The 27,292-nt window shown below is 57.9% G+C and overlaps 4 protein-coding genes across 4 annotated transcripts; 2 read left to right on the top strand and 2 right to left on the bottom strand.

The window, feature by feature from the left end:
- Window positions 1-932: 932 nt before the first annotated feature.
- Window positions 933-5,907, top strand: SLC46A1 (solute carrier family 46 member 1). Its single transcript, XM_074160744.1, has 5 exons — window positions 933-1,184; window positions 1,285-2,137; window positions 2,514-2,597; window positions 3,877-4,033; window positions 4,571-5,907. The coding sequence occupies exons 1-5, from the start codon at window positions 933-935 to the stop codon at window positions 4,644-4,646; spliced, it is 1,422 nt and encodes a 473-aa protein (XP_074016845.1). The 3' UTR covers window positions 4,647-5,907.
- A 3,318-nt stretch (window positions 5,908-9,225) lies between these two features.
- SARM1 (sterile alpha and TIR motif containing 1) lies at window positions 9,226-15,913 on the bottom strand. The gene is made up of 9 exons (XM_074160723.1): window positions 15,453-15,913; window positions 12,306-12,924; window positions 11,933-12,145; window positions 11,716-11,807; window positions 10,988-11,223; window positions 10,776-10,869; window positions 10,124-10,313; window positions 9,910-10,031; window positions 9,226-9,355 (listed from the first exon to the last, which is right to left on the bottom strand). Exons 1-9 carry the CDS (start codon window positions 15,911-15,913, stop codon window positions 9,226-9,228), a joined length of 2,157 nt encoding a protein of 718 aa, XP_074016824.1.
- A 2,829-nt stretch (window positions 15,914-18,742) lies between these two features.
- On the top strand, window positions 18,743-22,247 carry VTN (vitronectin). The gene is made up of 8 exons (XM_074160773.1): window positions 18,743-18,845; window positions 19,316-19,435; window positions 19,738-20,055; window positions 20,162-20,301; window positions 20,563-20,719; window positions 20,853-21,002; window positions 21,586-21,858; window positions 22,043-22,247. Exons 1-8 carry the CDS (start codon window positions 18,785-18,787, stop codon window positions 22,159-22,161), a joined length of 1,338 nt encoding a protein of 445 aa, XP_074016874.1. The 5' UTR covers window positions 18,743-18,784; the 3' UTR covers window positions 22,162-22,247.
- A 146-nt stretch (window positions 22,248-22,393) lies between these two features.
- On the bottom strand, window positions 22,394-26,925 carry KIF12 (kinesin family member 12). The gene is given in 19 exon segments (XM_074160799.1): window positions 22,394-22,458; window positions 22,603-22,733; window positions 22,840-22,976; window positions 23,056-23,139; window positions 23,246-23,429; window positions 23,612-23,901; window positions 23,981-24,085; window positions 24,225-24,343; window positions 24,437-24,572; window positions 24,816-24,907; window positions 25,124-25,310; window positions 25,402-25,536; window positions 25,676-25,751; window positions 25,913-26,034; window positions 26,108-26,186; window positions 26,324-26,389; window positions 26,727-26,815; window positions 26,817-26,861; window positions 26,863-26,925. Coding segments are annotated over 19 exon segments (2,205 nt in total).
- Between the last annotated feature and the right edge of the window lie 367 nt (window positions 26,926-27,292).

The following is a 27,292-nucleotide window of genomic DNA, read 5'->3' as shown; positions in this document are numbered from 1 at the left end:
CACAGCCAAAACCTCCTGTTTGTTACAGTTTATAAATTATTTTGTCCTTTAGAAGCAAAAGTATTTTCTAATGTGCTGTGAATTAATAGAAGTGATTACACATTGCTAGCTACCACATTTCTCAGATTCCTAGTGCATTTAAAATGTTGATTATAACTTTTCCTTTGTTTGGAGCTAAGAAAAGAGCAGGGTTTAAGTTTAAATTCCTTTAACCATCAGTAAATGGACCTGTTGGAGCGGGTTCAGAGGAGGCCACAAAGATGATACAGGGCTGGAGCACCTCTGCTGTGAGGACAGGCTGAGAGAACTGGGGTTGTTCAGCCTGGAGAAGAGAAGGCTCCAGGGAGACCTTAAAGCCCCTTCCAGCACCTAAAGGGGCTCCAGAAAAGCTGGGGAGGGACTCTTGATCAGGGAGGGGAGCCATAGGAGGAGGGGGAAGGGTTTGACACTGAAAGAGGGGAGATTTAGATTAGATATTAGGAAGAAATTCTTTACTGTGAGGGTGGTGAGACACTGGCCCAGGTTGCCCAGAGCAGCTGTGGCTGCCCCATCCCTGGAGGTGTTCAAGGCCAGGCTGGATGGCACTTTGGGCAACCTGATCTAGTGGGATGTGTCCCTGGACAGGGTGGAACTGGATGGTCTTTAAGGTCCCTTCCACCCTAAACCATTCTACGATCCTATGAAATAACACTAAACGGGGTTGAAAGCTACACGTTTAGCAGGGACCCAAGCGCAAGCCCTGCCGCTCGGAACGCGATGTGAACGTGGAGCCGAGCCCTTCCCCGCTTTACCGGGGGAACGCGCGACAACCAGGGACAAACCCCCCCGGTTCCCCCCGTGCTGCTGCCGCCTCCCGGGGCGGGGCGGGGCCGGCGGGCGAGGGCAGCCCGTCCCGGGCGGAGCGCTCGGCTCCTCCGCCCCCCGTCGCCGCCATGGACGCCCGGCCGCCGCCGCAGCCCCCCGCCGCCGCCGCCCCGCCGTCGATGCCCGCCCGCCGGTGCCGGTCGCTGCCCGCCGTCGAGCCGCTCCTCTTCCTGGCCACGCTGTCCCTCGGTCTGCAGGGACCGCTGGCCACCCAGTACCTCTGGGACCGGCTGGGGGCCGAGCGTGGCTACAGCGGCCCCAACGCCAGTAGCCCCACCGGCTGCGGGAACGACAGCGCCGCCGACGAGCCCCTGCGGCAGGTCAGGGAGCGGGAATGGGGGGGAGCGGGGGTGCTGCCCCCTCCTGGGGCCGTGCTGGGTGCTGCCGGCCCCGGGGCCTCAATGCCTGTTTCTCTTGCAGGAGGTGGAAGCGCTTGTTTCCCACTGGAACCTCTATATCAACCTGGGAGGCTTCTTCGTTGGGCTCTTCTCCGTGACGCTCTTCGGGCCATGGAGCGACAGCGTGGGCCGCCGTCCGGCACTCATCTTGCCGGCGGTGGGTATGGCTGTGCAAGCGGCCATCTATCTCCTTGTCATGTACCTACAGCTCCACGTTGCCTACTTGCTCCTCGGACGCCTTTTGAGTGGCCTCCTGGGAGACTACAACCTGATCCTGGCCAGCTGCTTCGCCTATGTGGCCGACACCAGCGACAAACGCGCACGGACGTTTCGCGTTGCCATCCTGGAGGCGTGCCTCGGCATCGCGGGCATGCTGGCCAGCATCGGGGGTGGCCAGTGGCGCAAGGCACAGGGGTACATCAACCCCTTTTGGCTGGTGCTTGCTGCCAGCCTTGCTGCCGCTCTCTACGCTGCTTTCTGTCTCCAGGAATCGGTGAAGGAGCAGAAACCAGCCAAGCTGGTGACACTCAGTCATTACAAGGCTGTCTACAGGCTGTACATGGCCCCAGAACACATGAGCTTCAGGCGGAAGCTCGCCCTTTACTCCTTGGCTTTCTTTCTTATTGTCACAGTACATTTTGGGGCCAAGGACCTCTTTGTTTTGTACGAGCTTGGCTCCCCTCTCTGCTGGACCCCAGACCTCATTGGGTACGGCTCGGCTGCCAGTTACTTGGCTTATCTGGGCAGCCTGGGAGGCCTGCGGCTGCTGCAGCTCTGCCTTGAAGACACCTGGGTGGCAGAGATCGGACTGTTCTCCAATATTTCTGGACTGGTTGTGATTTCTCTTGCAACTACAACACCACTGATGTTTACAGGTGATGCCCAGTTCTTAAATCCCCGTATCTCAGGCTCTGAGCTTGGAGATGGCTGGAGATGCAGGAGGGCGGGGTGCTTCTGGGAGTTCAGGCATGTGGGGGAAGTTCTGCCTCAGTTTCAGCCTGTGTACCAACAAAACTGTGGCTTGCTAACAGCAAAGTTGGCCAAACATTGAAGTTGAAAGTGCAATCATATAGTTCCAAGAGGTGTATTACACTGCAGACACAGACTGAAGTGCATTGTGAGGTGCAGGGGGGTGAACTGGGTCTAAATATAGCAGGGAGAAGCTGCCTGGAGCTGCAGATTCGTGGGACTGACTTTGGAGACTTTATTTTTCAGCTGAGCTTTCCCTAATGCGCTGTATCTTGCTCACAGGTTACGGGATTCTCTTCCTTTCCATGGCAGCCACTCCAGTCATCAGAGCCAAGCTCTCCAAACTGGTCAGTGAGACAGAACAGGGTAAGGAGTCGCCACTCTGCTCAAGCCAGGTCCCGAAACACTGTCTCATGGAACACTGAAACCAAACTGCTTTGGGAGGTTAGGATGTCCCTGGCTTTTAAATTGGAAGAGAAGAGATTTAGATTAGATATAAGGAAGAAATTCTTTACAGTGAGGGTGGTGAGGCACTGGAACAGGTTGCCCAGGGAAGTTGTGGATGCCCCATCCCTGGAAGTGTTCAAGGCCAGGCTGGATGGGGCTTTAAGCAACCTGCTCTAGTGGAGGTGTGCCTGCCCATGGCAGGGGGGTTGGAACTAGATGATCTTTAAGGTCCTTTCCAACTCTAGCCATTCTATGATTCTATGATTCCTTTGGACCCCTGTGCCCCTGCATTCACCCTCAGGCCCAGGGTAGCATTCTATTTTTTTCAGAATAATTGTCAGTTTTCATCCATTTAGACTTGCTATGTTTTCAAGTTGAGGGTGAGAGAGGGAAAAGCAAGATGAAAAGCATTGCCCTCAAGCTCCAGAATCACTCATTCATTCATTCGTTTCCAAAACTTTTACAAGGGGCAAGGGTTGAAATGGATTATATAATGAGCAGAAAACAGTGATTTCCCTGACCATGACTCTTTTCTGTAGATCAGTAACAGTGGGAAGCAACCTGGTGTTGTTAGAGGGTTATATCATTCACCATGGTGAAAGATCATGGATAATCCATAGGAGGAGCATATTTGCCTTTCTTCCTGTAATTTGGTTGCACTTGCTGTTAAATACAGCCCAGGAATTGCCTCTGCAGGCAGACAGAGGGGAGGAAGGAATTGAGGTGAGAAAGGTGATTTGCAGAATTAATGCTTCTAATTTTAGAATGAAGGTGGTGCATGCTTGATACCACATTTATGATGCTAAATCTATAAAGTCCAGTCTTCTGCTGAACTTAATGTTTAACAAGCGATAAGATGTGCTTGGCAGTAAGCAGATCTAGATAGTCCCATCTAAAGCATTTACAATCCAGCTGATATATAATATATCTGGTCGGCTCTGGTGATACAGGTTCTGGAGGTCAGCAAGCTGGTCCTGGCTACAGAGGAGCTGAGCTGGACAGGTTTGGCCTGCCAGGCCAGCACGGTGTGCCTGATCTCTGCTCCCAGCTCTTGCTCACCACGCTTAACAATGCAGACACCAGTTTTCTGATGGGAAGTGTAAACCCTTGGAAAGATTCACAGAATCCCACTGAAGGTGATGGAAAGATGTTTGCAGGCAGGGTTGTCTCACCGTTCACCTCTTAAATATCTTTCCAGGTGCTCTCTTCGCCTCTGTTGCCTGCGTGGAAGGGCTGTGTTCGCTTGTGGCTACGGGAGTATTCAACTCCCTCTACCCTGCCACCTTGCACTTCATGAGGGGATTCCCGTTTCTCTTCGGGGCTATAATTCTTCTTATTCCAGCAGCTATTATTGGGTAATTTACCTCAAATTTCCAAACTTTGCCATAGTGAAGTATAATATGAAAAATACTATTTACTCAGGATAGAGGCTTGCAGTTTTTAAGGCATATTTGCAATTATTCTTATGACAGGGTGTTTAGTGCCCCAGTAACCAGAGGTCCATTTCTTCTGGCATCTGAACCCTAGTGATAAACCTCCAGCACAAGTGAGGTAGCTGAGACATTCAAAGTGCTTCAAAGTCTCGCTCCACCCTTTAGAGTGGAATCCAAAATCTGGAGTTGAATTTGAAAGTCCTCCTTTATGGAAGAGATAGAGCTCTCTTAGCAGTCTCTCTTCCTGTTGTTTCTCTACTAATTAAAGCAGAAGTGTCATGATAGAAAATGAAACCCCTGCTTAGTCCCGCAAGAGAGAACGCGTTGGGATTTGTGGTAGAAGTGGAACAGCTCCTGGCAGGGTCATTTTGTTCTGTTCCTTTGAAACTTTTAAACCTTCCTTCATTCAGCAACATCCCAGTGTGCCTTCGTAGGCTCTAACTGTTCTTTCTTTCTTAGGTGGATAGAAATCTGGGACTCAAACCAGGACTACAGTGACTTCTTAGAAGCTTCCCTGTCCCCGGCAGATGGCTGAGCAGCAGCTTGGCAACAAGGAATTGGGCAGCTAGGCAGAGTCCCTCTGAAGATTGCTCTTTATTCTTCCCTTGAAGGACACCGCTCGTCCTTACTAATTTTTAAATGCCAAATAGTTGGAAATCATGTCTCTGACTACCATTAGGAACTCAATTTGCAGATGTGAATGCCTCCTCACTGTTGTGTTGGCTCATCTGTCAGAGAAAACCCAAGAGACCCAAAAGCCAATCAAGAGTAAAAGCTATTGTTGGCCATTTGCAGGGCGGGTTAGTGGTTTGGGGTTTGGTGGAGAGGGAATGGTCTGTGGTATGCTTTTAGTGGTGAGAGGACTGAATTCTGGTTTAATTGCCAAACATCTTCTCCTCTGAATACTACAGTGTGCAGCAGATGAGCTGTTGGTGTGGGTGAGGCCCAGACCAAAGTCTGCAGAGCAAAAGATACCCAACAGCGTGCTGCTGAGGGGAGAGATCTGTCTTTTATCTGCCAATAAAAGTCATGCGAATGTTGCCTGCCAGCCTAGGCTCCTGCAGAAATCCTCCTGATGAGAAGTAGTTTAGCACAGGGGTGCTATTGCCATCCTTATTGACTAAACAGGCTTTAGCTTCGCGAGTTAGAGGTGTCTCATGCATGAAGTGCTTGTAGTGAGGAGTGCCAGTGGTGTCCTGCCTGGCTGGCTGCAGCTCGGCCCAGGATTTCAAAGGTGCTTGCAAGAAGTAATAGCTCGTGTGAGGATACTAAGGTGCAAGTAGGTGCCTTAATTGGCAGTTGCCAAAACCGGTGAAGTTAAGGCTAAAATTGACAAAATTGGGCCTCCCTAATCGATGATCCTTACATTATATATTTGAGGCCCCAACTGTGGTAAGCGGGCCTTAGTGTCATGTGTGCTTATGGCAGAGCCAGGAGCAGTCCTTCCTCATCAATACCCAGCGCTGTTGGGATGGGCTGCTGTGGGGACAGGACTAGTGTCTTTGGAGATAGAGTATTTTGTTGTATTTGTGTCAGTGACCTCACTTCTGCTGCCCTTCTTGGAATATGTTGGTGTCAGCAAGCAAACCTCCATGTTCTGGGTATCCATAATTATTCTTTTCAAAGCATTAAGCGTATTTCCTCAATCCTGTTTTCTTCAAACTGCCATAAACCAGTAGTTCTGTGTACACTGCGCTGCACACACTGTTCAGATGAATGCAATAATGTCCTTGACTGTGGAATTGCTTAGCAGATATGTTATTTCAGAATTAATAAAACCTCCATTCTCTTTTATGGTTCATAAAAAAGATAGCTTTTCTTGTACAGCTGTTGATGTCATTTGTCCTTGCCTCATTCTCTGCTTCTATGAAGAAGACTCTGTAGTGAAAAAGCAGCAGCAGGAAGTTACCTGCCTTGTGGAGAATGAGCGTGTGGGAGTCCTGAGTCAGGAAAAATGCAGGTTTGGGACTTGCAAGCAGCCAAAGCTTGCTTTTCCTGAACACTGGAGTAAAGCTTGTGGGGGTGCTTAGTCTGTAACCTGTCCTTCAATATGCAGTAAACGTAAAATGCTTGTATACAGCTTTGCCCCCTGTTCATTAGGAGTTTCTGATAAAAGCAGGAGAACTGGGGAGCAGAGAAGCAGGAGGTGGAGAAGGAGGAAGGCTTTAAGAACTTGGTGTTACACCACTTGATGTGGGTGGTTATGCCAGTGGACATAGGCAGGGGTTACGTGTCTGACCGACGGGGCTGAGCCCAGAATTACCCTCCCTGAGGAACAGGGCATGCTGTTAGCGTTGTGTTAGATCTTTGTAGCCAAACTGATTGTGAAGTCTTGTCTACCAACAGACTCCATGGACACCAGTGCTAGCGGCTGCTCGGCGTTGTGCACTGAGGTGAGACTTGTGTGCTGGCTCTGCTTCCCTCTTCGAGTCAGTGTGCTTGCAAAGGAGAAATTCAATAGGAGCTATTATACTCTATTAAAAAAATTAAAGTTTTTCTAGGCTCTCCACCAAGAACTACGGCCATGAAGCAAATACATGATCCATACATTGTGATTGTCCCTGGGGATGGAGTGAGCTACATCAGTCCATGCAAAGATGAGCCTGAAGTGCGGGTCCCCAGCAAGAATGGTCAGTTCTGCTGCCCCTCCAGAGGATGAGAAAGCATGACAGCAAGAGAGAGCAAGTGTGAGAAGGCTGCAGGGAGAGAAGTGTGTCACACAAACAGAAAAGAGGTGGGGATTTAGAGTATAAACCAGATTTATTAATAATATCTGATAGAACAAATTTAAACACTTTCTGACATGAGATGGCAAAGGAATAAGGAAGGGTGAGAACAGAAGGATTCACCTCCTTGAGACTCTGCTCCAACTGGAAGGGGCTGGGTGTGGGATGTTTTGGGAGAGCAGGGCGGGTTCATTAAGGTGAAGATAACTGAATGACGGGGAAACGGGAAGAGTCACGGTCTGGGTCAGCTGAGGCATGAGATGGGATTGCATCGCAGGTGAGACACCTAGGCTGGAGAGGACAAGTAAATCTTCTCTGGATTGGATAGTGGGTGAGGAGGTTAATTGCTCAGCAGCTCCTGGGAAACAAGAGGCGATAGTCTTGCTGTGTATTACTGCAGGGAGAAAAATCCTAAGGACTGTTTGTGTGAGACTCCTTCAGTGGCCACGGAGGCCTTGACACTCAATCAGTTCCTCAAGCCTTTTCCCTGAAGCAGCTCACAAGTGACTTTCATCCTTTGGCAGATTCGCCTTTGGGCTCACCTGCTGGCTGCCTCGTGTTTAATCTGGAGATTAGATAGATTCTATTTCTGCACAATGAATGCTGGGCAGACAGAGCTATTAACCTTTCACTGGAGAGCAAAGATGCCATTAACTGTGAGCTGATAAGAACTATCCATAAAGCTGTAATTAAGCACCAGAATTTAACTTTTTTTTTCTCAAATGTTCATGGATCTAAGCCAAAAGGAAATGTGTTTGTGTTTCTGCCAGTTAAGGCAGCAGCGAGGCTTCGGGGAGAGCCGGGATAAGGACAAGGTCACTGAGATTCCTCATTACTTTCTGAAAGTGTTGAGTTCTCCTGAGCAGGGAAAGGCCTTGCTTCTTCTGAAGCGTGGTGCATCAGCCTGGACTCCTGGCCATCAGGGCAGGCTGGTGTTTCCCAGGCATGGCTTGCTCTTCCTCCTGTGTGTCCTCTGAACAAGGATGTCTTTTTGCATTATTCACTTTGCATCAAAAAATTCAAGCTGAGGTAGGAGCTGCAATTTCTGGTCCTAATTGCAAAACGGCATGTTGTTGAGAGCCTGCTCACCCTCCGAGCAGGTGTGAGATGCAGGACAAGGCTGGGAGTGCAGAATTGAGGGGAGGTGCGTCAGGGTGCCTGAGGTTCCTCACCTGTAGGATCCGCAGCAGGAACTGCTGGTCTTGCTCACACCTGGCAGTCTCCGCCCGCCCTTTGCATCGACTTAGCTCCTTCCTGATATTTCGAGGTGAGTAGGTGCAAAAAGACCTGGTGGGTGTTGAGAAGAGGTCGGTAGAAAGAAACAAATGCTACTTGGTATTGCACCCAGCAGAGAGGAGGGGCGACCCTGAGCCTGAGGAGCTCAGCCGGGGCTGTCAGCAGTGAGATACTGTTTGAAGGAACAGACCATGGCTCTGCCGTGGAGCACCGACAACAATAAAATACAGCCAGTGTGTGATAACTCCACAAGTACAGCACAGCAGTTAGCATCTTCCACATCTGCGTGGATATGTGTTCTCCAGAGTCACAACCCAGCCTCCTGTGCCCTATAAGTATAGAGCTGATAAAGTGGCAAAGCTGGGGCGTCAGATGGAGGGAAGGATGTTGTTTTGAAAGCACTTTTTGCAAAGACCCTGCTGAAGCTTTACGTGATCTAAACCCAAACTTCTATCACCAGCTAAGAGCACAAAGTGGTTTTGCAGCATTAGGAAGTTAAAGGCCGTCAAGGAGGAAGAGAGCTCTTGTGATAAAGGGACATTACTGGAAAAGAGAAAGCTTCTGCTGAGCCGTTTAGAAGCTTCTGTGTGTTATCTTTCCCAAACACAGGGATTTCGTTAGGGCTTAGCTTTTATTTACCCTTTCTTGCTCTCAGCTTCTGACCGCAATGATATTCCCATGGCACCCAGCAGAGGCCATACCATCCTTATGGACCATTTCCTCTCAGCTGCTCTTCTCCCTCACGTGTCCTCTTGCGATATACCCCTCACCACTTCCCCAGCTTGTGGTCTTCAGAAGATCCCTCCTCTTCAGAGATGATTCTGGGGGAAGCTGCAGTCATTTTTGCAGGGGTCTGGACAGTTTTGGTCTCCCTCATACCCCCTGCATTGCAGAAGGTGTAGCCTGCATGTCCTGCCACCCCGGGGGAGGATGTGGAAGACAACTCATCCATCCCAGAGTCCACCATGGCTTGGCTCGCCAGGCACCATATAAGTGAGTACTGGCCTTTTAGCTTGCATTTGGAGGGTGAAGGGAGGCTAATGAGCCAAGGCCTCGTCTCAAGCCAAGGTACTAAGATAGGGGAAAAATCTAGAGGGAGAAATTTGGGCCCATGTAAAAAGGGAAGTCTCTGGAGGGGATGAGGTGCTGGTTCTAGGACTGCCCCAAGGAGGGCAAGCAGTCCAGGCCATTCTCCGACCCAGCCGACGAGTCCCGGGAGGAACGGCCCTGGAGAAAGCGGATGATTTTGTCGATTGTGGCCTCCTGGTACTCGTGGGACCACCTGTGTTTGAGGGGAAAATCTGAGTTAATTTTTCCATTGTGCAAGATGCCGTGAGACAGCACTTGGGTCAGGAGCCAGAGACCCCCTTCCTCCACCCCAGCTCTCTAGGTGCGCCCTTTTCCCCATGGGAAGTGGAGGAACATTGGATGCTGCAGGAAAGCCCTTTCCCTGCGCCCTGCCAGGCTGGATGCCTACGAGCAGGTTGGGATGCCAGCCTGAACCTCTGCTGCATGGATGGTGAGAGGAACCCAGGTGAGCTGTGAAACCTGCCAGCATCGCTCCTGGCTGAGGGCTGGGGGCAAGAGGATGAGCATCCTCCCAGGGGCGAGGGGGTAGAGACCTTGGTTACCCGGAGGAACCCCAAGCACAATTAACAGAAGGCTATAGTGGGGAACTTTGCTCCCTTCATGCTCTGAAGTACCTGAAGTGACTCACCTCTCCTTTGGCCTCCCTCATCTGTTCCTCCCAATTTCCTTGTGCTCTTTGCTACTGCTTATGCAAGCCATTCTCTCCAGGTGTCAAGGAACCCCATGGCACAGGTTCCTCTTACTTACTTGATACCATTAAATTTCAGGACAGCCCTCATGTCCTTGGGAAGTGTTTCTGGGTCTGGCCACTCAAAATGGTCTGTAACAGGCACAATGTTCTTTCCAGAGTTCAGGGCTGTCACAATCTCCTGCAGGAACATGTGAGTGCTCAGGCTGTGGCCCATGTCAGCCCGTCACCAACCCCGTCCAACTCCAACATTCACCTGATGGCATCTCCTACCTTGTGCACCCAGTCCTTGCACTCAGGGTCTCCCATGCATTTATCCAGCGCGTTTGGCGAGAGGACCAGCACGAAATTGCGGGCACTCATGACGCTCTGGATCAGCTTGTCCTCAAACTTCCCTGCCTCCAGCTTCTCCACATCGATGAACACGCTGAAGCCGTGCAGCTGCAGGTGGACCTTCAGCAGGCTGGTGGGCAAGAGGGGACAGCACCGTGAGGAGAGCAATGGCCAGCGCCTGGTTTTCATGCACTCTCCCACCACATCAGCCAAGATGTGGTGAGACAGAGGGGCAGCGAACAGGCTTCCACAGAGAACGTCATGGTCCTGGAGATGCCAGCTGCCAGCCCAGCCTGCTTACAGGTGTCTGGACCCACACAGAAAACATGAGGAGCAGGACATTAACTCCCTGCTGTGATCTCCTACAAGCACAGCGGGGAAAAAGAGGGACAGGGTGGCAGTGGCAGGACTGGGACAGGCCTGTCCACCACTCAGCTCGTGGCACCTGCTGTCCCCATTCGCACTGCAGCTTTTGGCAGCCTCTCCCTGCTGCAGCCTGCAGCTCTCCTGGCTGCACGCTCTTCCCACGCCTCATCACCAACCTTCACTCTGGGCTTCAGCCCAGCACCATAAGGTTACCCGCAGGACTCACCTGGCCAGCTGCGACCCACTGTTCCTCCGGTAGCTGATAAACACATCAGTCCCATCGGATGCAGTTTGCAGCGTTATAGGGGAGTGAAGCATTTCTAGGCAGAGCAAATGGCAACCAAAAGTTAGAAGGACCCAACAACTCGTCCCAAATGACCCTCCATACTCGCCCCCACCCGCCGGCTCCGGCACAGCGAGCAGCAGTGGGACCCGCACCCCTTGCAGCGGTGAGGATGCGGACACGGTGGAAGCCCGTGTGGATGTGGCAGTCCTCCTGCAGCTGCTGCTCCGTCACCCGGTGCAAGAAGTTGCGGTTGATGCCGCACGTCAGCAGGTTGTACGTGTACTGGCGGAACTTGGGGTCGATGCTGCCCAGCCAGTCGGCCAGGTTGCTGCGGTCGCAGGTGGAGTAGTTTGCAAAGGTCTTCAGCTCTGTCAGCTCCCGGAAAAACCTACCGGAGAAACAAATGACAATGTGGAGTGGGGAGGGGCGGCTGCTGGACCAGACAGGATCTAGAGACATCTTTTATCTGCACAAGAGGGAGAGTGCAGCTACGTGCTATGGTGAAGAATGAGCTAAAGAAATAGAGATGAACAGCTGCGTGACTGCAGGAGCATTGGTCCTCAGGACATGAAGGTATGAAGAGCTCAGCTAAGGGAGGAGAAGTTTGGGTAAGTTCCCATCTTTCTGGGTGACTTGCAGGATCCCACCTCCCCTGTGGTCTCTCCCCATCCCACACCTCTACCGTGCATTGGCCCCATTGCAGGAATCCCTCTGGGACTGCATACTGCGCTGGAAAAGCCCTGACAGTCCAGGTTTCCCACTTTGAGGGTCTCTGTTCTTGTCTTTGCAAGAAGGGAAGGAACAGACCTTTTCCCTGGCTCTGCCACCATGAGAGAGACCAGGGTGCCCTGGTAGCATTCCTCGGGTACAGAGGTCCTACCTCTTCCGAGTGATGCTGGACTCCATCCCCAAATCCTCCTGCAGCTCGTCCTCCGTCAGTCTCAGGAGAATGTCTCCATCTACCTGGTGGTCCTGCCAAGAGAAATCCAGGCTGGAAAGATCTTGGGAAAAGCTGTTGGGTGAGATGCTTACACCTCTGCTGCAAGATGGGGCAAAAAAGCCCATCCAGGTGTCCCTCCCCCAGCACGCAGCCCTACCAGGAAGCTCTGGCAATATTTGTTGAATCCAATCTGCTGCAGCCACGTCTGCACCTCGCAGGGCTTCCAGTTAGGAACGGTGGGTAGGATGCGCCGAGGAACCTCCTCCCCTATCATGCGCAGCACCTTTTTGGCCAGGGAGGAGGTGGTGCTGCTGGTGGAGTAACACACTACCCTCTTCAGGCTCTGTGTGGCCCCAGTTTCACTGAAAATCTGGGGACACAAAGGGAGGAGACATCACAATAACCTGTGCCAGGCCAGCCAAAGACCAGGCTACTCAATGAGCTCTGAGGGGACCAATGGACACCAAGATGCAGTTGTGGAACCTCTTCCCTTTTGCATCTCCTTTCTCCTAGGCCAACCTACCCTTTACCTTTGTTTTCTTCTGCCTGGTTTTGATGGCAGCCTCCGTGCAGAGGTAGAAGGCGGCGATGCACTGTGCTTCCAGCCGCGAACTGTCCAACAAGGGTACCAGCCGCTGCAGGTCCTCCGCCGTCCTCCCCTGGCTGTTGTCACTGCTGCCCAGCATCTCAGAGGCAAACCGCTCCGGGTCCAGTGAGGCAATGAAAGGCTCCACCAGAGCCAGCGTCCCCGAGCGCTCCACCTCCTTCTCGATTTCCTTGTTGGTGGCCAGCACCGTGATGGCCAGGCATGCGTGCAGGCGGATTAGTTCATCGTCCCTTGAGAACACCAGCGGGAAAAGCCACTCCGCTGTCCTCTTCTCGATCATCAGGCGCTGGTTGGCCTGCCCTCCGTACATGGCACAGTTGGCTAAGGCCATGGCACAGTGCCGCAGCACGATGGGATCCGTCCAGCGGCACCAGTAAAGGATAGCATCCAGGCCTCCATCAGAGATGAGCTGGAAACAGGTCTCTTCGGTGTGTTTGAACATGTGCTCCAGGATACCGGAGATGCTCTGTGCCAGCTGGGGAACGTTCCGCTCCTTGGCTAAGTTCAGGATCACTCCCAGACCGATCCGAGCAATCCGGTCCCTGCAGGAAGGAGAGGCACAGGCAGGTGAGGGGCAGGTGTTCATGCAGGGAGTGAGAACAGTGACTGGTGTGTGAACTCCTGCGTGTTTCGGTGGCATTTGTCCCATGACAGCTGGAGGTTTCCCTTTGGGACGTGGCTGCCAGATACGCTGTCAGGCTGCGGTGCAGTGAGATGTGCCAGGCTGCTGTTGGAAGAGCTTGTGATGGGACAGGACAAGGGGTGCATAGGCCAGGACCACCACACCAGAGGCTCTCATGTTCGAGGTATGATGTACATAGCAATTAACAGCACAAGATAAGCTAGAAACAGATCTGCTTTGTCAGCTTTCCTGGGCGTATGTGAGCTGCTTCATGTTCAGGAGAGAAAACTAATTTCTCCCTAACCTGTGCTGTCCTCTGGCTTCTCTCCAGATTGGTGCCAAGCCCAGGACAGGGGTTTCACATCTGGCTGAGCAACCACACAGACCTGGTCAAAGGGAGGTGCAAGAGATGGGGATCTGCCCCTCCTGGGATGGTAACGTGGAGACAGCTTGGAGGAAAGCTGTTTATTTCCACAATCCTGTGCTCTCCTAGAAGAGGACAGCAAGAGCCTGGGGGCAGGCGGATGAGGGCCACCAGCTGCTGCTCAGCCACAGCTGGCCTTGGTAGCCCTGTGCTGTGAGGGTGGTCTTAAAATGACACCTGAATGGGGCTGTGCCGTAAAAGCATAGAGTGAAGAAGGGGGAAATGATGGGCTCTCAGTTGCTCTCCCATGAGCTTGCCTGGGATGATGGTTCAGCTCCATCTTTGGCCCTGGGGGATGACCCGTTTGGTGCTGTGATGGAGCTGCTTTGTTCACAAAGCACAAGCCTTGGGTGGATGCCCTGTGCCATGCTGTCATGAGGGCAGTGATGCATTTGTCCCCAAGGGATGGTGAGGTGAAGGCACACTGCCCTCTCTGTGCTGGGAGGCGGGAAGAGCGTTTCTGGGAAGCCTCCGTCCTGCATAGCTCATGCTGACCTTGGGGTGGGTTTGGCAGCGAACGCTGTGGAGAGCTCTGGAAAAAAAAAATCCCTCAGCCTGGGACTGGCTCCGAGCCCAGACTTGGCCACGGAGCTGGATGACAAACACAGACCCACCAGGTCCCCAGCTCCCTGGAGACATGGGATGGAGCCAGGACTGGTCCAGCTCCCTGCTGAGCCACGCCACTGCTGCGCAGGGATGCTGGGAGAGGTCTCTAAGCCAGAGGCTTGGACCCAGGAAGGGTCTCTGCCATTGCTTGGAGATTGATGGTGGGTCAGGCTGAGGAGGGCAAGGGGCTGGGGGCCCATGGCTACTCTGAGACCCCAGCCCATGAACTGCTCCTGGAGCAGAGATGGAGACTCCAGCGGCTGCTTTCTCTTGCCAGGAAGCTAAGTGCTGAATTCAGACCATGCCAGTGATGTTTCCTGGGATTAATTCCACTCTAATGGACTTCCCTGATTTAGCTGTTGCCTCTTTTTGCCTGCCAGTGCATGCAACGAGGCCCAGCCTTCATGTCAATGACCTTAGAGCAAGCCACATCACCCATGAAGCTGGAGCAAAACCTTGGCCAGGCTTCCTCGACGCCCGCCCAAAGCCCTGGCTGGGGTCGGGCACAGCGAGGGAGAGCAGAGCTGGCAGAGCCACATGTTTGCCAGGAGGGAAAGGCTGATCCTGACCCAGCTCGTGGTAGGTGTATGGGTCCTCTCGGGGACCAGCACGCTGCAGGAGGTGCTGCTGGGACATGATGAACCAGACATGGGGCAGAGCAGAGAGCTTGTCTGTCAGGGGGACCATGCGGGGCTGCCTTCATGGTGTTTGAAGGGCACTGCATTGGCACTGCTGTGCCTTTAGATGTGTTGGGTCCCGTGTGTGCACATACACCCTCATACGTGTGCTTGTCTGCACACACACATGCTCCCAGCCCACGTGTGAGGATGCTTTGGTAGAGCCAGCCCGATGCCTCTCACCTGTCCTGGGGTGCAGCACACGCATCTCCAGCCTCTGAGCTAGGGGCCACGGACTGAGGGGCTCTGAGGGCCACTGACCAGCTGGCCCCCTACTTATGGCCTCACTCCAGCCCTGCGTCTGGGAACCAGCTTCATCCTCCTCCTCCTCCTGCTGCAGTAATGGCTAAAGGTGAGTCGTGTCTCGTGAGATGCTCTGGTCCAGCCAAACCAATCCAGCTCAACCACAAAGGGTGTCTTGTCTGGGTGGCCCCAGGCTGAAGGTGGCTCATGAGGACACCCCGATCCTCACCAGCATCCCGTGAGCTGGGGCTGGTCCTTCTCCATCCAGCTGGGGAGGGGGGCCAGGTCATGCCATTGCCTGGGTGTGCCCTGTGCAAGTGCTGGGTGTGGGGGGGCGTGGTGTGGAGCCGGAGGGGGTTTGATGCATCGGGACCACCCAGAGCAGGGAAATTTGGGGGATGTGGGTAGGATGGGTGGAGGAAATCCCTGCTCGGGGTGGCAGGCGAGCCTGCGGTGGGTAGGGCTAAGCCGGGGGGGGGTGTCTCTTTGCAGACTCACCTGTTTTCTGCCACCAGGATCTGCTCCAGGAGTTTTCCTGCCTGGCACTTGGTCTCCAGCTCCGCCGTGTACAGCAGGTTCAGCAGCAGGTCCAGGCCCCCCTCCAGGCGGATCACATCGCACAGCACTTTGGCCACGTCCCTCCCCACCGTGGGCATCCCCCAGGCTTCCTCCACCAGCTGGAAGATATCAGTGATGGCCTTCCTCAGCTCCACCGGGCTGGATGCCTGCTTGGCATGGGCGATGGTCCGGTGCAGGGCGGGCAGGATCTGGTCCAGGGCTGCCCGCACATCCATGTTCACCCCTGGGGAGACCTTCTGGTGCTCCCTGGAGCTGCCTCCGCCTGCCCAGCTCCCTGCCTGGCTCACACACTCCGGCACCACCAGCCTCTCTGCACCCGCCATGGTGAAGAACCGGCCCAGTTTATAGAGGGAGACGAGCAGGGTGAGCACCATCGGCATCTGCTAGCACAGCATCCTTGGTCACCCGCCCGCCAGGAGCACCTGGGCAGGGCCACCACGCTCCTTGGGGAGACCTGAGGTAGCCGGAGGGGGTATGGAGCTGGCCCGGGGTCCAGCCACAGGGTTGGGCTACCGGCTCCCTCTCCCCGCCCTGCCCTGCCGGGATGCGGAACTGGAAGCTGTGGCAGGAGCCGCCTTCCCAGAGCCAGGCTCAGCATCTTGGGTCCTCAGGGGCTGATGTCACCCCGCGCAGGCGCCGCCTCTCCAAGGAGGGGCTCATCTCTGGGCAGCAGCATCCCCCTCCTTGCTGCAGATGCTCTGGCATCCCCCCAGACCCCTCCTTTCACAGCCCTCCACCTGCCCAGCCTGAGCTGGGGCTTGTCCCTCTGTCCCTATGGCCCCTGTCCCCTGCCTTGCCCGAGCTGCTGCGGAGCCTGTGTTCATCTCCACAGCAGGCAGGGACCCCCCCCTCTGACCGGTGAAAGGGGCAGAGGGACCAGCAACCGTGGTGGCCGTGGTCACGGTGTGGTTGTGGCCATCCTGGCCCTGAATTTTGAACTCATTTGGTATCAGTGCAGGGGGGTAAATAGCTCCTTTTGCATAGTGGAAATTCAGAACAGCTCTTCTGGGTGGGCTCAGCATTTGCATGATAAAAGAAAGAGCAGAGGCAGCCTGGGCCCCTTTTATTTTCTTTTTTTTCAGGTCAGACGTGCTCAGGGCAGAAATGCTTTGGACACTTCTTGCCTGTGTTGGGAGGAGCAGCTTAAATCCTTGCCTCCAAAACCAGGTTGTTGCCAGCTCAGACTGAGACTTAAATTCAAGTTGATGTTTTGATGCCACAGAGGCGTTTTTAATCCTCTCTGAATCCACTACGCAGGGACAGACAGAGGAAAGGAACATTATCTCGCAGTGAAGGACGGTAAACAAGGCAACCCAAGCAGCCCGGTACTGCAGGAGAGGCTCAGCACAGAACCAGTAAGGATTTTCCTGATAAATTATTATTAACCGGGGGTAATGATTCGGGCTGTTGTGATGCAGAACAGCAGAGGGGTTTGCTACCTCGGAGGAGGCTGCTGCTTGTGGCAGGCAGAATTCAAACCATTCCCTTAAGCTTGTCCTGACAAGCCCATAGAGCTTTGCTTTGTTTTGCTTTGCTTTTTGAAAGTGATTTCCAGCACCAGCAGCCTGGGCGCTGGGAATGACAGGGGTTCCCAGCCTGGCCCTGGGGGATCAGCCCCATCTCCGGAGCTCTCCTTGCTGGGAGAGCTCAGCCCTTGGCTGCAAGGGCTCCCCAGGGCACCGTTACCCAAACCAGCCCCTCTCCTGTGGTCTCCTCCTGCCATGCTTTGAGCACAGCAGTCGGGGAAGGGCTCACCAAACCTTCCTGGATCTGTGGCTGCTGGTGGTTGGGAGCCTGCAGCAACAGGAGGGAGCTTTGTCTCAGCCGATCAGCAAAAGCAGCTCAGACGATGGCCCAGCCCTTCTCCCCCCGCAGCCTCCCCACCAGCCTGAGCCCTCTCAGGGCGCTTGTCCCCCAGGCTCGATTCAACAGGGACAGGATGAAGCTTTAGTGCAACGCTGGGCTGGGGCTTTCACTCGGGGACAACACCAGCCCCACCATAGCTGAGCCCAGGGGGCAAGGAGGCGGGTGATGGGGGCTGCAGGATAAGTCCTGCCCCAACAGCCCACATCTGGTGGCTTCCCTTGGCTCACCAGGACTTTCCAGGTAGAAATGCCTTTCGCAACACCAGATAAAAGCTCTTTCCAGCAAGGGTGGGAGCAGCCGATGCCGGGAACTGCCTGTGTCTGAGCTGGCAGAGGTGAGGCCCCTGGAGAAGAGGGCACCCTCCTCGGGTTCTTCTCCCCGCAAATCTTCCATCACTTATTAAAGCCCAGAGCTGTGCTGCTGTCCTTCCCCAGGGCCAGGACAGACCCCATGGAGCTCCTGTCCCAGCAGTGCTGCGGCAGCGGAGGCAACTGGAGGCAGTATCTCTGTAGCCTCCTGTGCGTTTGCTCCTTGCCCCTGATTAAATAAACATCCCGGAGTTATCAGGAGCTGCCAAAAGAGCTGAGTTGACATTAATTAGTAACCAAAAAGATTGGTCAGAAAGGGAATGATGGGAGCAAAATACACAGGCTTTTGTTTGCCTACTGCAGTGAAAGTGCAGAGGGCTTCCCGTTCTCCCTCCCGGCTGCTCACCTCTGGCCCCCGGTCCCTGCTCCCCGTGCACACGGATGGCACCTGCCCCGTCCCCAGCCTCCATGTCTTGGGGCTCCCCAGGTCTGCTCCCAGCCTTGCTGACATTGAGAAAGTTGAAATCCCAAGAGCAAGTCCTCCAAAACAGTGATGTTTTGGGCAAGCATGAGCCCAGGGCTTTTCTCTTTACCCTTTGAGCACTGGTCCTTTGTCCCCTCTGGTTTGGGCTTTTGACTTGCGGAGACCAGACTGGGAAACAGCCTTCCCTCAAGACAGAGGCCGTGAGCTATAATACCATGAGGTTCACTATGAAACTAATGTGGCAGGACCTCAAAACTGGTTCCTGGCTTTGGCCTGCTGCCCCCCCTGCTCTCTGAACTGGTGCCCAACCCGCACCCTGGCTGGGAAGGTGCTCGCGGCAAAGGCATAGCCAACAGCTCTTGGAGATGCCTGGGGAGACCTGTGTCCCCCCACAAAACGCACCCAACTCGGTGTGGGCTGCGGGGTATGCTGGGTGGGAGACCGTCCCTGCCCATTTTCCCTCTGCTCCGACCTTGGCCTGTTTGTTTTCTCTAACCGGGGCAGGCTGAGCAAACAGTGGATGTCGGGGCCCCGGCCACAGCCACGCTCCAGCCCGCACAGTCACAGGAGGGCTGCGCTCCCGGCCGCCCAGGATGAGGCTGCTCTTCCCTGCCCTCGTACTAGCCCTGCTTGCCACCGCCCGTGCTGCTGAAGGTGAGCCCAAGCTGGCCAGTCCCGTGCCGGGTGCCTCCCGCTTGTAGCCAGGATGGGGATGGAGGGAGTGCGGCTCCTGGGCTGATAGAGGGGCTGGGGAGCCCGGGCAGGGTGGGGAGGGACCGGATGGTGGCCGCGGCCACATTGGCTACATCTCGCAGTGTGGGGAGAAGTCAAGCAGGCGGCACAGGGTATCAGTGGCGCCTGGGCAAATCCCTGGCCGTGGGCTGCCAGCATGGAGCTGGGACCGCGGCACTGCCTGGTCCTTGGCTTCCATCCCAGCGGGACCTGGGTGGGAGCGGGGAGAGGTCCTGCTGTAGCTCCAGAGCTGGGGGTACCCATGGGGGTACCCCCCCATCTGGGCTGTGACCATGTTTGTTTTCACCCCTGGGGCTCGGCTGTGGGGGGACACACTGGTCCCACTGTCCACCCCACATTACTCCTCCTGCCCTGACCCTCGGCTCTTGCAGACTCCTGCGAGGGCCGCTGCGATGATGGCTTCGACGCGCAGCGCAAGTGCCAGTGCGACACCCTCTGTGTGTACTACCAGAGCTGCTGCAGCGACTACTCCACTGTCTGCAAAGCCAAAGGTACCCAGCTGGGGCAAGGGCTGCCGGGGTGGCCACAGGTGCCTGACACCATGGGGGCTCGAAGGGGTCCGTGCTGGGCCAGCTCTGCAGCCACCCGTGTCCTCAGGGTGAAGGCAGTGGCAGGATTTGGTGCCCAGGGTGCTGCAACACCAGGGGGTTCTGGCAGCTGGCTCACTGCCACCTGCAGTGTAGGTCCTGGGGGTCCGTGCAAATCTGTATTGCCTGGGAGCAAGCGGCTCCCGCACCCAGATCCTGTGGGAGATACCCAGGGCTCCCAGGAACTAACCTGCTTCCTCCCACAGTGACCCGGGGAGACGTGTTCGCCTTGCCGGAGGATGACTACCTTGACTACAACCTCACCGTTGGCTTCGGTACGCCAGAGGGTACCGAGGCGCCCCCCACAGAACAGCTCCCGACCCTGTTGACAGTGCAGCCCACGCTGGAGACCAAGCCGGACCCCGAGGAGACGCTGCCAGAGCTGCCTGTGGAGGTGGTGCCCAGCACCACGCCGGATGCGGTTGAGGAGCAGGACCCCGTAGATGTGCCCGAGGAGCTGTGCAGCAGGAAACCTTTCAATGCCTTCACCGACCTGAAGAATGGTTCCATTTATGCTTTCCGAGGTACCTTGGAGACCTTTCCTGGGCGCATGGAACACGCTGCTGGGCTGTCACCCAGTGCCGCTGGCTGCGGTCCCTCCTGCCACTCCCACATTCCCTCTCTCCCCAGGGAAGTACTTCTATGAGCTGGACGAGACGAGCGTGCGGCCCGGCTACCCCAAGCTTATCAGCGATGTCTGGGGCATTGAGGGCCCCATCGACGCCGCCTTCACCCGCATCAACTGCCAGGGCAAGACTTACCTGTTCAAGGTGGGCAGGAGCCTGGATGCAGGGCTAGGGGTGCTCCCGGGGTGGCTGGCACAGCCCTTCAACCCACCCTGCCCCCCTCCACACATCCATGCACACAGTTGCTGCTGGATATCCCCAAATCCCTGTGGCTGTCCGGGGCCCCAGGCAGCCACAGCCCCACCATGGGGCTTCGCAGCATCCACTCGCTCCCCCTCAGCAGACCCATGCCTGGGGGATGCTGCATCCAGCCCCCTTATCCCTGCTCTGTCTCACACCCCTCAGGGCAGCCAGTATTGGCGCTTTGATGATGGAGTGCTGGACGCCGGGTACCCACGCGACATCTCTGAGGGCTTCGAAGGCATCCCCAACAACGTCGACGCAGCCTTCGCCCTCCCCGCGCACAGCTACCATGGCAATGAGAGAGTCTATTTCTTCAAGGGTAAGGGGTGCAGCCCCCCACTCCCAGGCAGAGCCTGGCACCGTGGCCATGGGCAGGACAACCCTCTACCTACTGCTCCCCATCCCCCCCCGAGTTCATGTCCCCCACTAATGCCCTGCGCATCCTCTCCTAGACAAGTACTACTGGTCCTACGACTTCGCCCACCAGCCCACGCAGGCTGACTGTGAGAAGTCCTCCCCCTCGGCTGTGTTCAACCACTATGCCTTCATGAACCGCGACAGCTGGGAGGACGTCTTCCAGCTCCTTTTTGGCAGCAGGATGGGTAAGGGCTGGGCCAGCCCCAGGGGAAAGAGCTGCCGTGTGCCAATATAGCCCGCACTGATGGGGCGCAAGGAGTGCAGGCACCCAGGGAGGAGGGAGCGACGCCTGGGAGTCCAGGATGGCTGGATGAGCTACCGTGCCAGGCAGGAGCCCAGGTTATGAACAGGAACCTCACAGCTGCATCTCCCACAGCATCCCAAATCCCACCTGCCCCTCATGCCCCGCACTACCGAGCCCGTCACCAGCCACCTCACACCACAGCATCGTTGCTGGGGACTGTTTATTCCCACTGGAGCTGGAGATGCCATAGGAAAACCCCAGCCCTGGGCAAGAGAAATGACAGATGGAGAGGAGGAGAAGGGGGGGGTCGGCAGCACAGGGCTGATCCCAGCCATGGCGGGGTGAGGGGCTGCTCCCGCCTCTGCCTCGCCTGTGTCCCCGTCACACATCCCATCCAGGCTGGGATCCTTTGGAGCATCCCTGTGGTTCTCAGAGCTGATGCAGGGCAGCCTGTCTGTGGGGGTGGGCTCGGCTCACCCCCATACGTTGCTGCCCCTCTAACTCGCCCTCTGTTTCTCCGCCAGCCGGGGCGAGCAGCCCGCGGTACATCAGCAAGGACTGGCGGGGGGTGCCCAGCCAGCTGGATGCCGCCATGGCCGGCAGGATTTACGTGGCCTCCCAGCAGCCCCGGAGGAGGAAGTCTCGCCGCCAGCGCAAAAGGTACAAGAGCCACCGGTCACGGAATTTGGGTTTCTGGAGCTGGCTGCACAACGACTCTGAGTCCGCGGGCGTCGAAAGTGACTGGCTGTCAGGCTCCCAGTGCGAGACCCTCCAGAGCGTCTACTTCTTTGTAGGAGGTGAGTTTGGGGCGGCAGGATCTGAGAGAGATGCGGAACCTGGGCTGCCAGGGCAGGGGGAGACCTCCTCCCACTCAGCGATGTCCCCGAGCTCTGGGACGCTGTGGGAAGGTGCCCAGGGCTGGCAGCTCCCCACAGCTCTGCCCCGCGGGGGGTCCTGACAGCCATCTCTCCTTCCTCCCAGACAAATACTACCGTGTCAATCTGCGCACCAAGCGCGTGGACCTGGTGCAGCCCCGCTACCCACGCTCCATCGCCCAGTACTGGCTGGACTGCCCACAGCCCGGGGAGGGGAGCACCTGAGAGGGGCCCCCCCGGCAGCCACCCAGCAGCACAGCCCCCAGCTAGAGAGAAATAAACTGTGAGTTCCATGCAGGCTGGAGAACACCATCTGTCTGTCTGTCCATCCATCCGTCCTGTCCTTGTAGTCCAAGATCCCTGTGCCTCCGAGGGCTGTGGTTGTCCCCCCAGGTATAATAACTGTGTGTGGGCTGTGCCACATCCCCACTGCTGGCCCCTTCCACGGCGCGGCTGCTCAGATCTGCTCCGCCAGCCAGTCTGGTGCCTCTTCCCACTGGAGGAGAGGAATGGTGCCGGCGGCTACCAGCCGGGAGCGGTGGGGTCAGGTCTCCAGCAGCCCCAGGATCAGGTCCACAGCCTCATGCATGGGCTTGGCGTAGGCGCCCATCTCCGAGGGACCCCATCTGAAGCGCTGCCCGGCATCCCCCTGGCTTCCCCACTTACCTCTCGACTCCAGCAATCCCGGCCATGGTGGTGCCGAAGGGATGACCCTTCCCTCGGGGCTGGGACATCGCTCAGGACCTGGCAGCTCCCGGGGGAGTGGGTGCCGCTGGGATGAGCTCTTGCCCCGGCTCCTGCTGTGAGGACACATGAACAAACCCCAACCCACTACCCCACCACCCCCTGTCACCCTAAGGGCTTCCTGATGCCCAGGGGGTGGCCTCAGGCCCCAGCTCTCACCTCTTCCCCTGGCGGGGCTGGGGGTGCCCAGGGAGCTGACAGGAGCCAGGCAGAGCCATGTTCTCCTGGCTGGGTGGCAGGATGCTGGTGCTTCCCTCAGGGGAGAACGGCTGGGGCACAGGGGGCCATGGCAGCACCTGGGGAGTGAGCAGAGTGGTCAGGCTGCTGTGCCACACTGTGTCACCCCCCCCTCCAAAGAGACTCACGGGGCCATACCTGGGACACGATGGCATTGGCCAGCCCGGGGTAGCACTGAGGGCACCCTGGACAACTGGGGCGGCCGGGCGCAGGAGGCAGCTTCTGCAAGAGGGGACAGCAGTGGGTGGGTGGTCTGTGCACCCTCACCCTGCCATGGACACAGCTCCACATGAGGATGCCCATGGAGCCCGGGGCTGCCCGCGCTCACCGGCAGCCGAGGGTCGGAGGTGGGTGTCACATCGGGCTGCCGGAGCCCCGCAGAGTGGCCGGGGGGGACACGGGGGGTGCGAGCACTCTGGAGCAGGGGGTGGCTGTCACAGGAGCTGCGGGTGGCTCTGTGGGATGGGCCACCTGGGATGTCACCACTGAGGTCTAGGGATGGCCGGGACTGCCTGGGGAGCAGGGAGGGAGCAGTGTAGGGCATCGGCAGCCTCTGGTGAACCTCTGAGCCCTGCCCAGCCCCAGGGAGTCCCCGGAGAGGCTGGGTGACACAGGGTGCCACCCGTCCGGGGGTCTGGCTGCCCTGCTGACCCCTTGAGCCCCTGCTCATGAGTCCTGCATGCTCCCCCCGTACCTCAGCTGCTCATTCTCCACCACGAAGTCCCGCAGGAGGCCATAGAGGCTGGGCCAGGCTGGGGCTCCCTCCGATGGGAGCTGCCCTCCGAGAGAGGAGTGACGCAGCCCTGCAGGGCCATACCTGCCTCCCCAACTCGGCCATGCCCCCACCCTTGAGGGGGTCCCTGGGACCTCCATGCTCCTTGTTGGCACCATGGGCAGGCACAGCTGCTGGCGCAGGGAGAGGTTTTCCAGCTGCAGGGCATGGATTTCTTCCTCCAAGGTTTGCAGCAGCTTCTCCCGGGACACCTGGGAGCACAAGGGGGTGGCTCAGGGGAGTCCCAGCAGAGGGGCAGAACACCCTGCCCACAGCCCCTGACTCCTCTACCCTGTTGGCCAGGGGTCTGGTGGTGACCCTCCGGGCCCGGCTGGCATAGTGCAGCGTGCTCAATGTCTCCGAGAGGCAGCGCGAGGACGGGGAGATGCAGGCGACCTGCCAATGAGGAAGAGCCTCAGGTGAGCTGACAGCCAGGGGGTCACCCGTCCTCCTCCAGCCTTCCCCTCCACAGGGTGAGACACCCCAGCCCCCTGTGGCTTCATGGACCCCTACCCAGCCTCCTCCATGCACGTACCATCAGGGTGATGCCCGAGCCACCCAGGGAGCGGGCCAGCAGCCGGGTGAGCTTGCTGTCCCGGTAGGGGATGTGTGTCCGCTTCCCTCGGGGTTTGGCCAACAGAGAGATGCAGTGTCCTGCCAGAGGATGAGCCACAGAGCGCTCACCAGGGCTCTGACAGGGACCAGCAGCTCATGGTCCCATGGTGGGGGGGGGAACCCCACTCTTACCTAGTGCCAGGAGGCTGCGGTTGATGTTGTTGGCCTCCACGGAGAGCTCCCCGCTGGAGCCAGTCTCCTTCACCCGCTCGCTGCCAGCCAGGTCCACGAAGCACAGCGAGCCCTGCTTGCTGGGGCAGGCACTGGGCTGGGGGACCAATGTTGTGGGGGAAGTGATGATCTGCCCCCCCTTGTCTCTTCCACGTGGCCCACAGCAGTGTCCCAACCCCTGGGTCTGAGATCGAGCTCCCTGCTGCTCACTCCAGCCCCACCAAGGCATCCTTGGAGAGAAGGATGCGACCCCCCACCCTGGGGCTGTTTGCACCCCCATGAAGAACCCCACCACCTCAAGCCCACCCCCCCGTGTGCCTGGAACAGGACACGTGCTCACAGCCCGGCTGCGGATGTGGATGGTCAGAAGAGCGTGGCTGCGGCTCGAGTGCCTGTTGAGGGCATGCGCTGAGGTCCGTCTCCTCTGGGATCCTGCCAGTGGGGAGGGAAGGGAGGGAATGAGAGCTGTAGGGGGGCACAACACCCCACACTCCAGCACAGCACCCACTGCCCACCCCCTGCCAGGCATGAGCCTGCCTGGACTCTGCAGCAGGACAGGGAGCTGCCCCACTTGGATGCCATTGGAGCCCCACCAGTCCTTGGGACGGCTCTGCGGGGGGCTGAGAACCCCCACGCCAGGTCCAGCACCCCCCAAACATGCCCCTGCATGGCCCCAGCCCTGTGCCCGCAGCTCAGCACCTTGCAGGAGCAGGTCAGCGATGGCCTCCAGGCTCTCGAAGTCTACGCTGAGCTGGTTCTCCACGTAGAAGCCGCGGGTTTTGCTCCACCGCAAGGGCAGGGCACACGGCGGCCCCGTGCTCAGCAGGTCCCGGACCTGGGGAGGGGTACGGCGGAGGGGAGGCACAAGGGGAACGGGGGCACGGGGAGCCAGCAGGGCCTGGCTTGCTGGCTGAGCAGGCTCTTACCTGCTCGTTGTAGATCTCCAGGTAGGAGGCACTGAGAGCCAGGTCAGAGCCGCGGCTCCGGCTCTGCTCCAGGAGGCAGGCGAAGGATCTCTGCATCAGCCCCAGCAGCCCCGGGGCCACCGGCTGGGTCTCGCTCTGCACAGATGACAAGAGGGCAAGGAGTCACATCGCTTTGGCACCCACCTCCTCCCACCACCCGAGAGCCCACGACTGGGTGAGAAGAGCCTGTCCCACCATCAGGATCAGGTCGGGCAGGGGAAGGACAGCTTTGTACCTGGGGGAGGGGTCCCATCAGGGTGTAGGTCTTCCCTGAGCCGGTCTGCCCGAAGGCAAAGACGGTGCAGGAGAAGCTGGGGAAGATGCTGAGCCTCAGGCATGGCCCCAGGCGGTGGCACAGGGATGCCACCTCCTGGCACGGCTCTGGCAATGCAGACCTGCCGGCGAGGCCTGGATGGGTGCAGCGGGGTGAGCTGGAGGGCTGGGGTCCGCAGGGGGGCTCACCGGGACTCACCCATCTATCGCCAGCTCCACCAGCTGCCTCATCCCACTGCCTTCGAACACGACCTCCTGCGAGGCTCCGGTGTCAAACACGGCGCTAAACCCGAAGGTGGCATCGTGCCTGGCTGTGCTCACCTGGGTGCAGGGACGGTGGTGGCTCAGGGGGTGCTACAGCCCCCCCGGGCCCCAGTGGGGAGGTGGCACTTACGTGGACGGTGCCGTCGCCGATACTGTGCACAACCTGCCGGTCACCTCGCCGTGTCTCCGTGCAGGTCAGTGGACGGACCCTAATGGCAGGGGGGTACAGGGACACAGAGGTGTCACTGCACGGGGACCCCAGGGACCCCCGCAGTGCCCCTGCCCTGGGCAGGAGTGACGCTGGTCCCCACCATGTCCCCGAGCCCTTTGTGTCCCCCCCCCTTACCTCAGCACCACTCTCAGGCGTGTCTCTCTGCCCACCACGGGGACCTCCTGCTCCTCTCCGGGGCTCCTTTGGGAAACAGAGGGCAGGGGGGTAGCAGGTGCCCCCTGGCTGGGGGACCTGCCCACAGTCACCCCAGGAGCCGGGGCAGAGGGGCCCACAGTCACACTGTTCTCGCACCGTCCTCCCGTCCCCACTGTGCCCCGGGGCCTGGCAGGGGCCAGAGCACAACATCCCCCCACCACGTCCCCACAGAGGGACTGCCCTGTCCCCCCCCAGCCTTTCTGGGGTGCCAGCCACCCCACTGGCTGTATTGGCCAGGGAGGGACGGCGGCGGTCACTACCCAAGCCCTGCCTGCTCCAGAACAGGGTACCCTCTGTCCCCTTTGTCCCCTCGCCAACTTACGGTCTCTCCTGTCCCCGTGGGAGCGTTTTGGGCCGTGGGGCCGGCTGGGGATCCCAGACCCGCTCCCCCTCCGGCTCCATTCGCCCCCCCAGAACCCCTCGCTCGGGGTGGCCGCAGCGCCCGTCCCGTCCCGGCAGGAGCCACCGCCAGCCGGCCCGGGCTGCCCCGCACAACAGGTACCACCGCTCCGGTTAAACATTGACCGGTGCCAGCCCCGCGGGAGAGCGGCCGCGGCACGCGGGGGGGCAGGAGGTGGCACCTCGGCCATGGGAGCCGGGAAGGGGGCGCAGGGGGCCCCGGGCTCCTGCACCTGCTGGGGGTCCCCGACCCACCGGCACCGGTCCTCCGAGCCCCCCCCCTCTCCCCCCCCGCCCCGAGCCCTTGGATCTGACGGTGTCGAGGAGGGGGAATCAGTACGGGCAGCTGGGGGAGTTACTGATTCCCGGGGATGCTGGGGGGGGACCGTCCCCTAGGCAGCCGGGGTGATGCCGTCGGGGGCGCGGAGTGGGGACCGGCTCCGGGAGCCGCCAGGGAAGGGCTGGGGGGGGACAGCACCGCCCGCTCTG

The sequence above is a fragment of the Numenius arquata genome, chromosome 18 (assembly GCF_964106895.1).
Source record: "Numenius arquata chromosome 18, bNumArq3.hap1.1, whole genome shotgun sequence".
Taxonomy (NCBI): domain Eukaryota; kingdom Metazoa; phylum Chordata; class Aves; order Charadriiformes; family Scolopacidae; genus Numenius; species Numenius arquata.
Note: the sequence above shows the minus strand (reverse complement) of the source record. Positions and strands in the feature narration are given on the sequence as shown.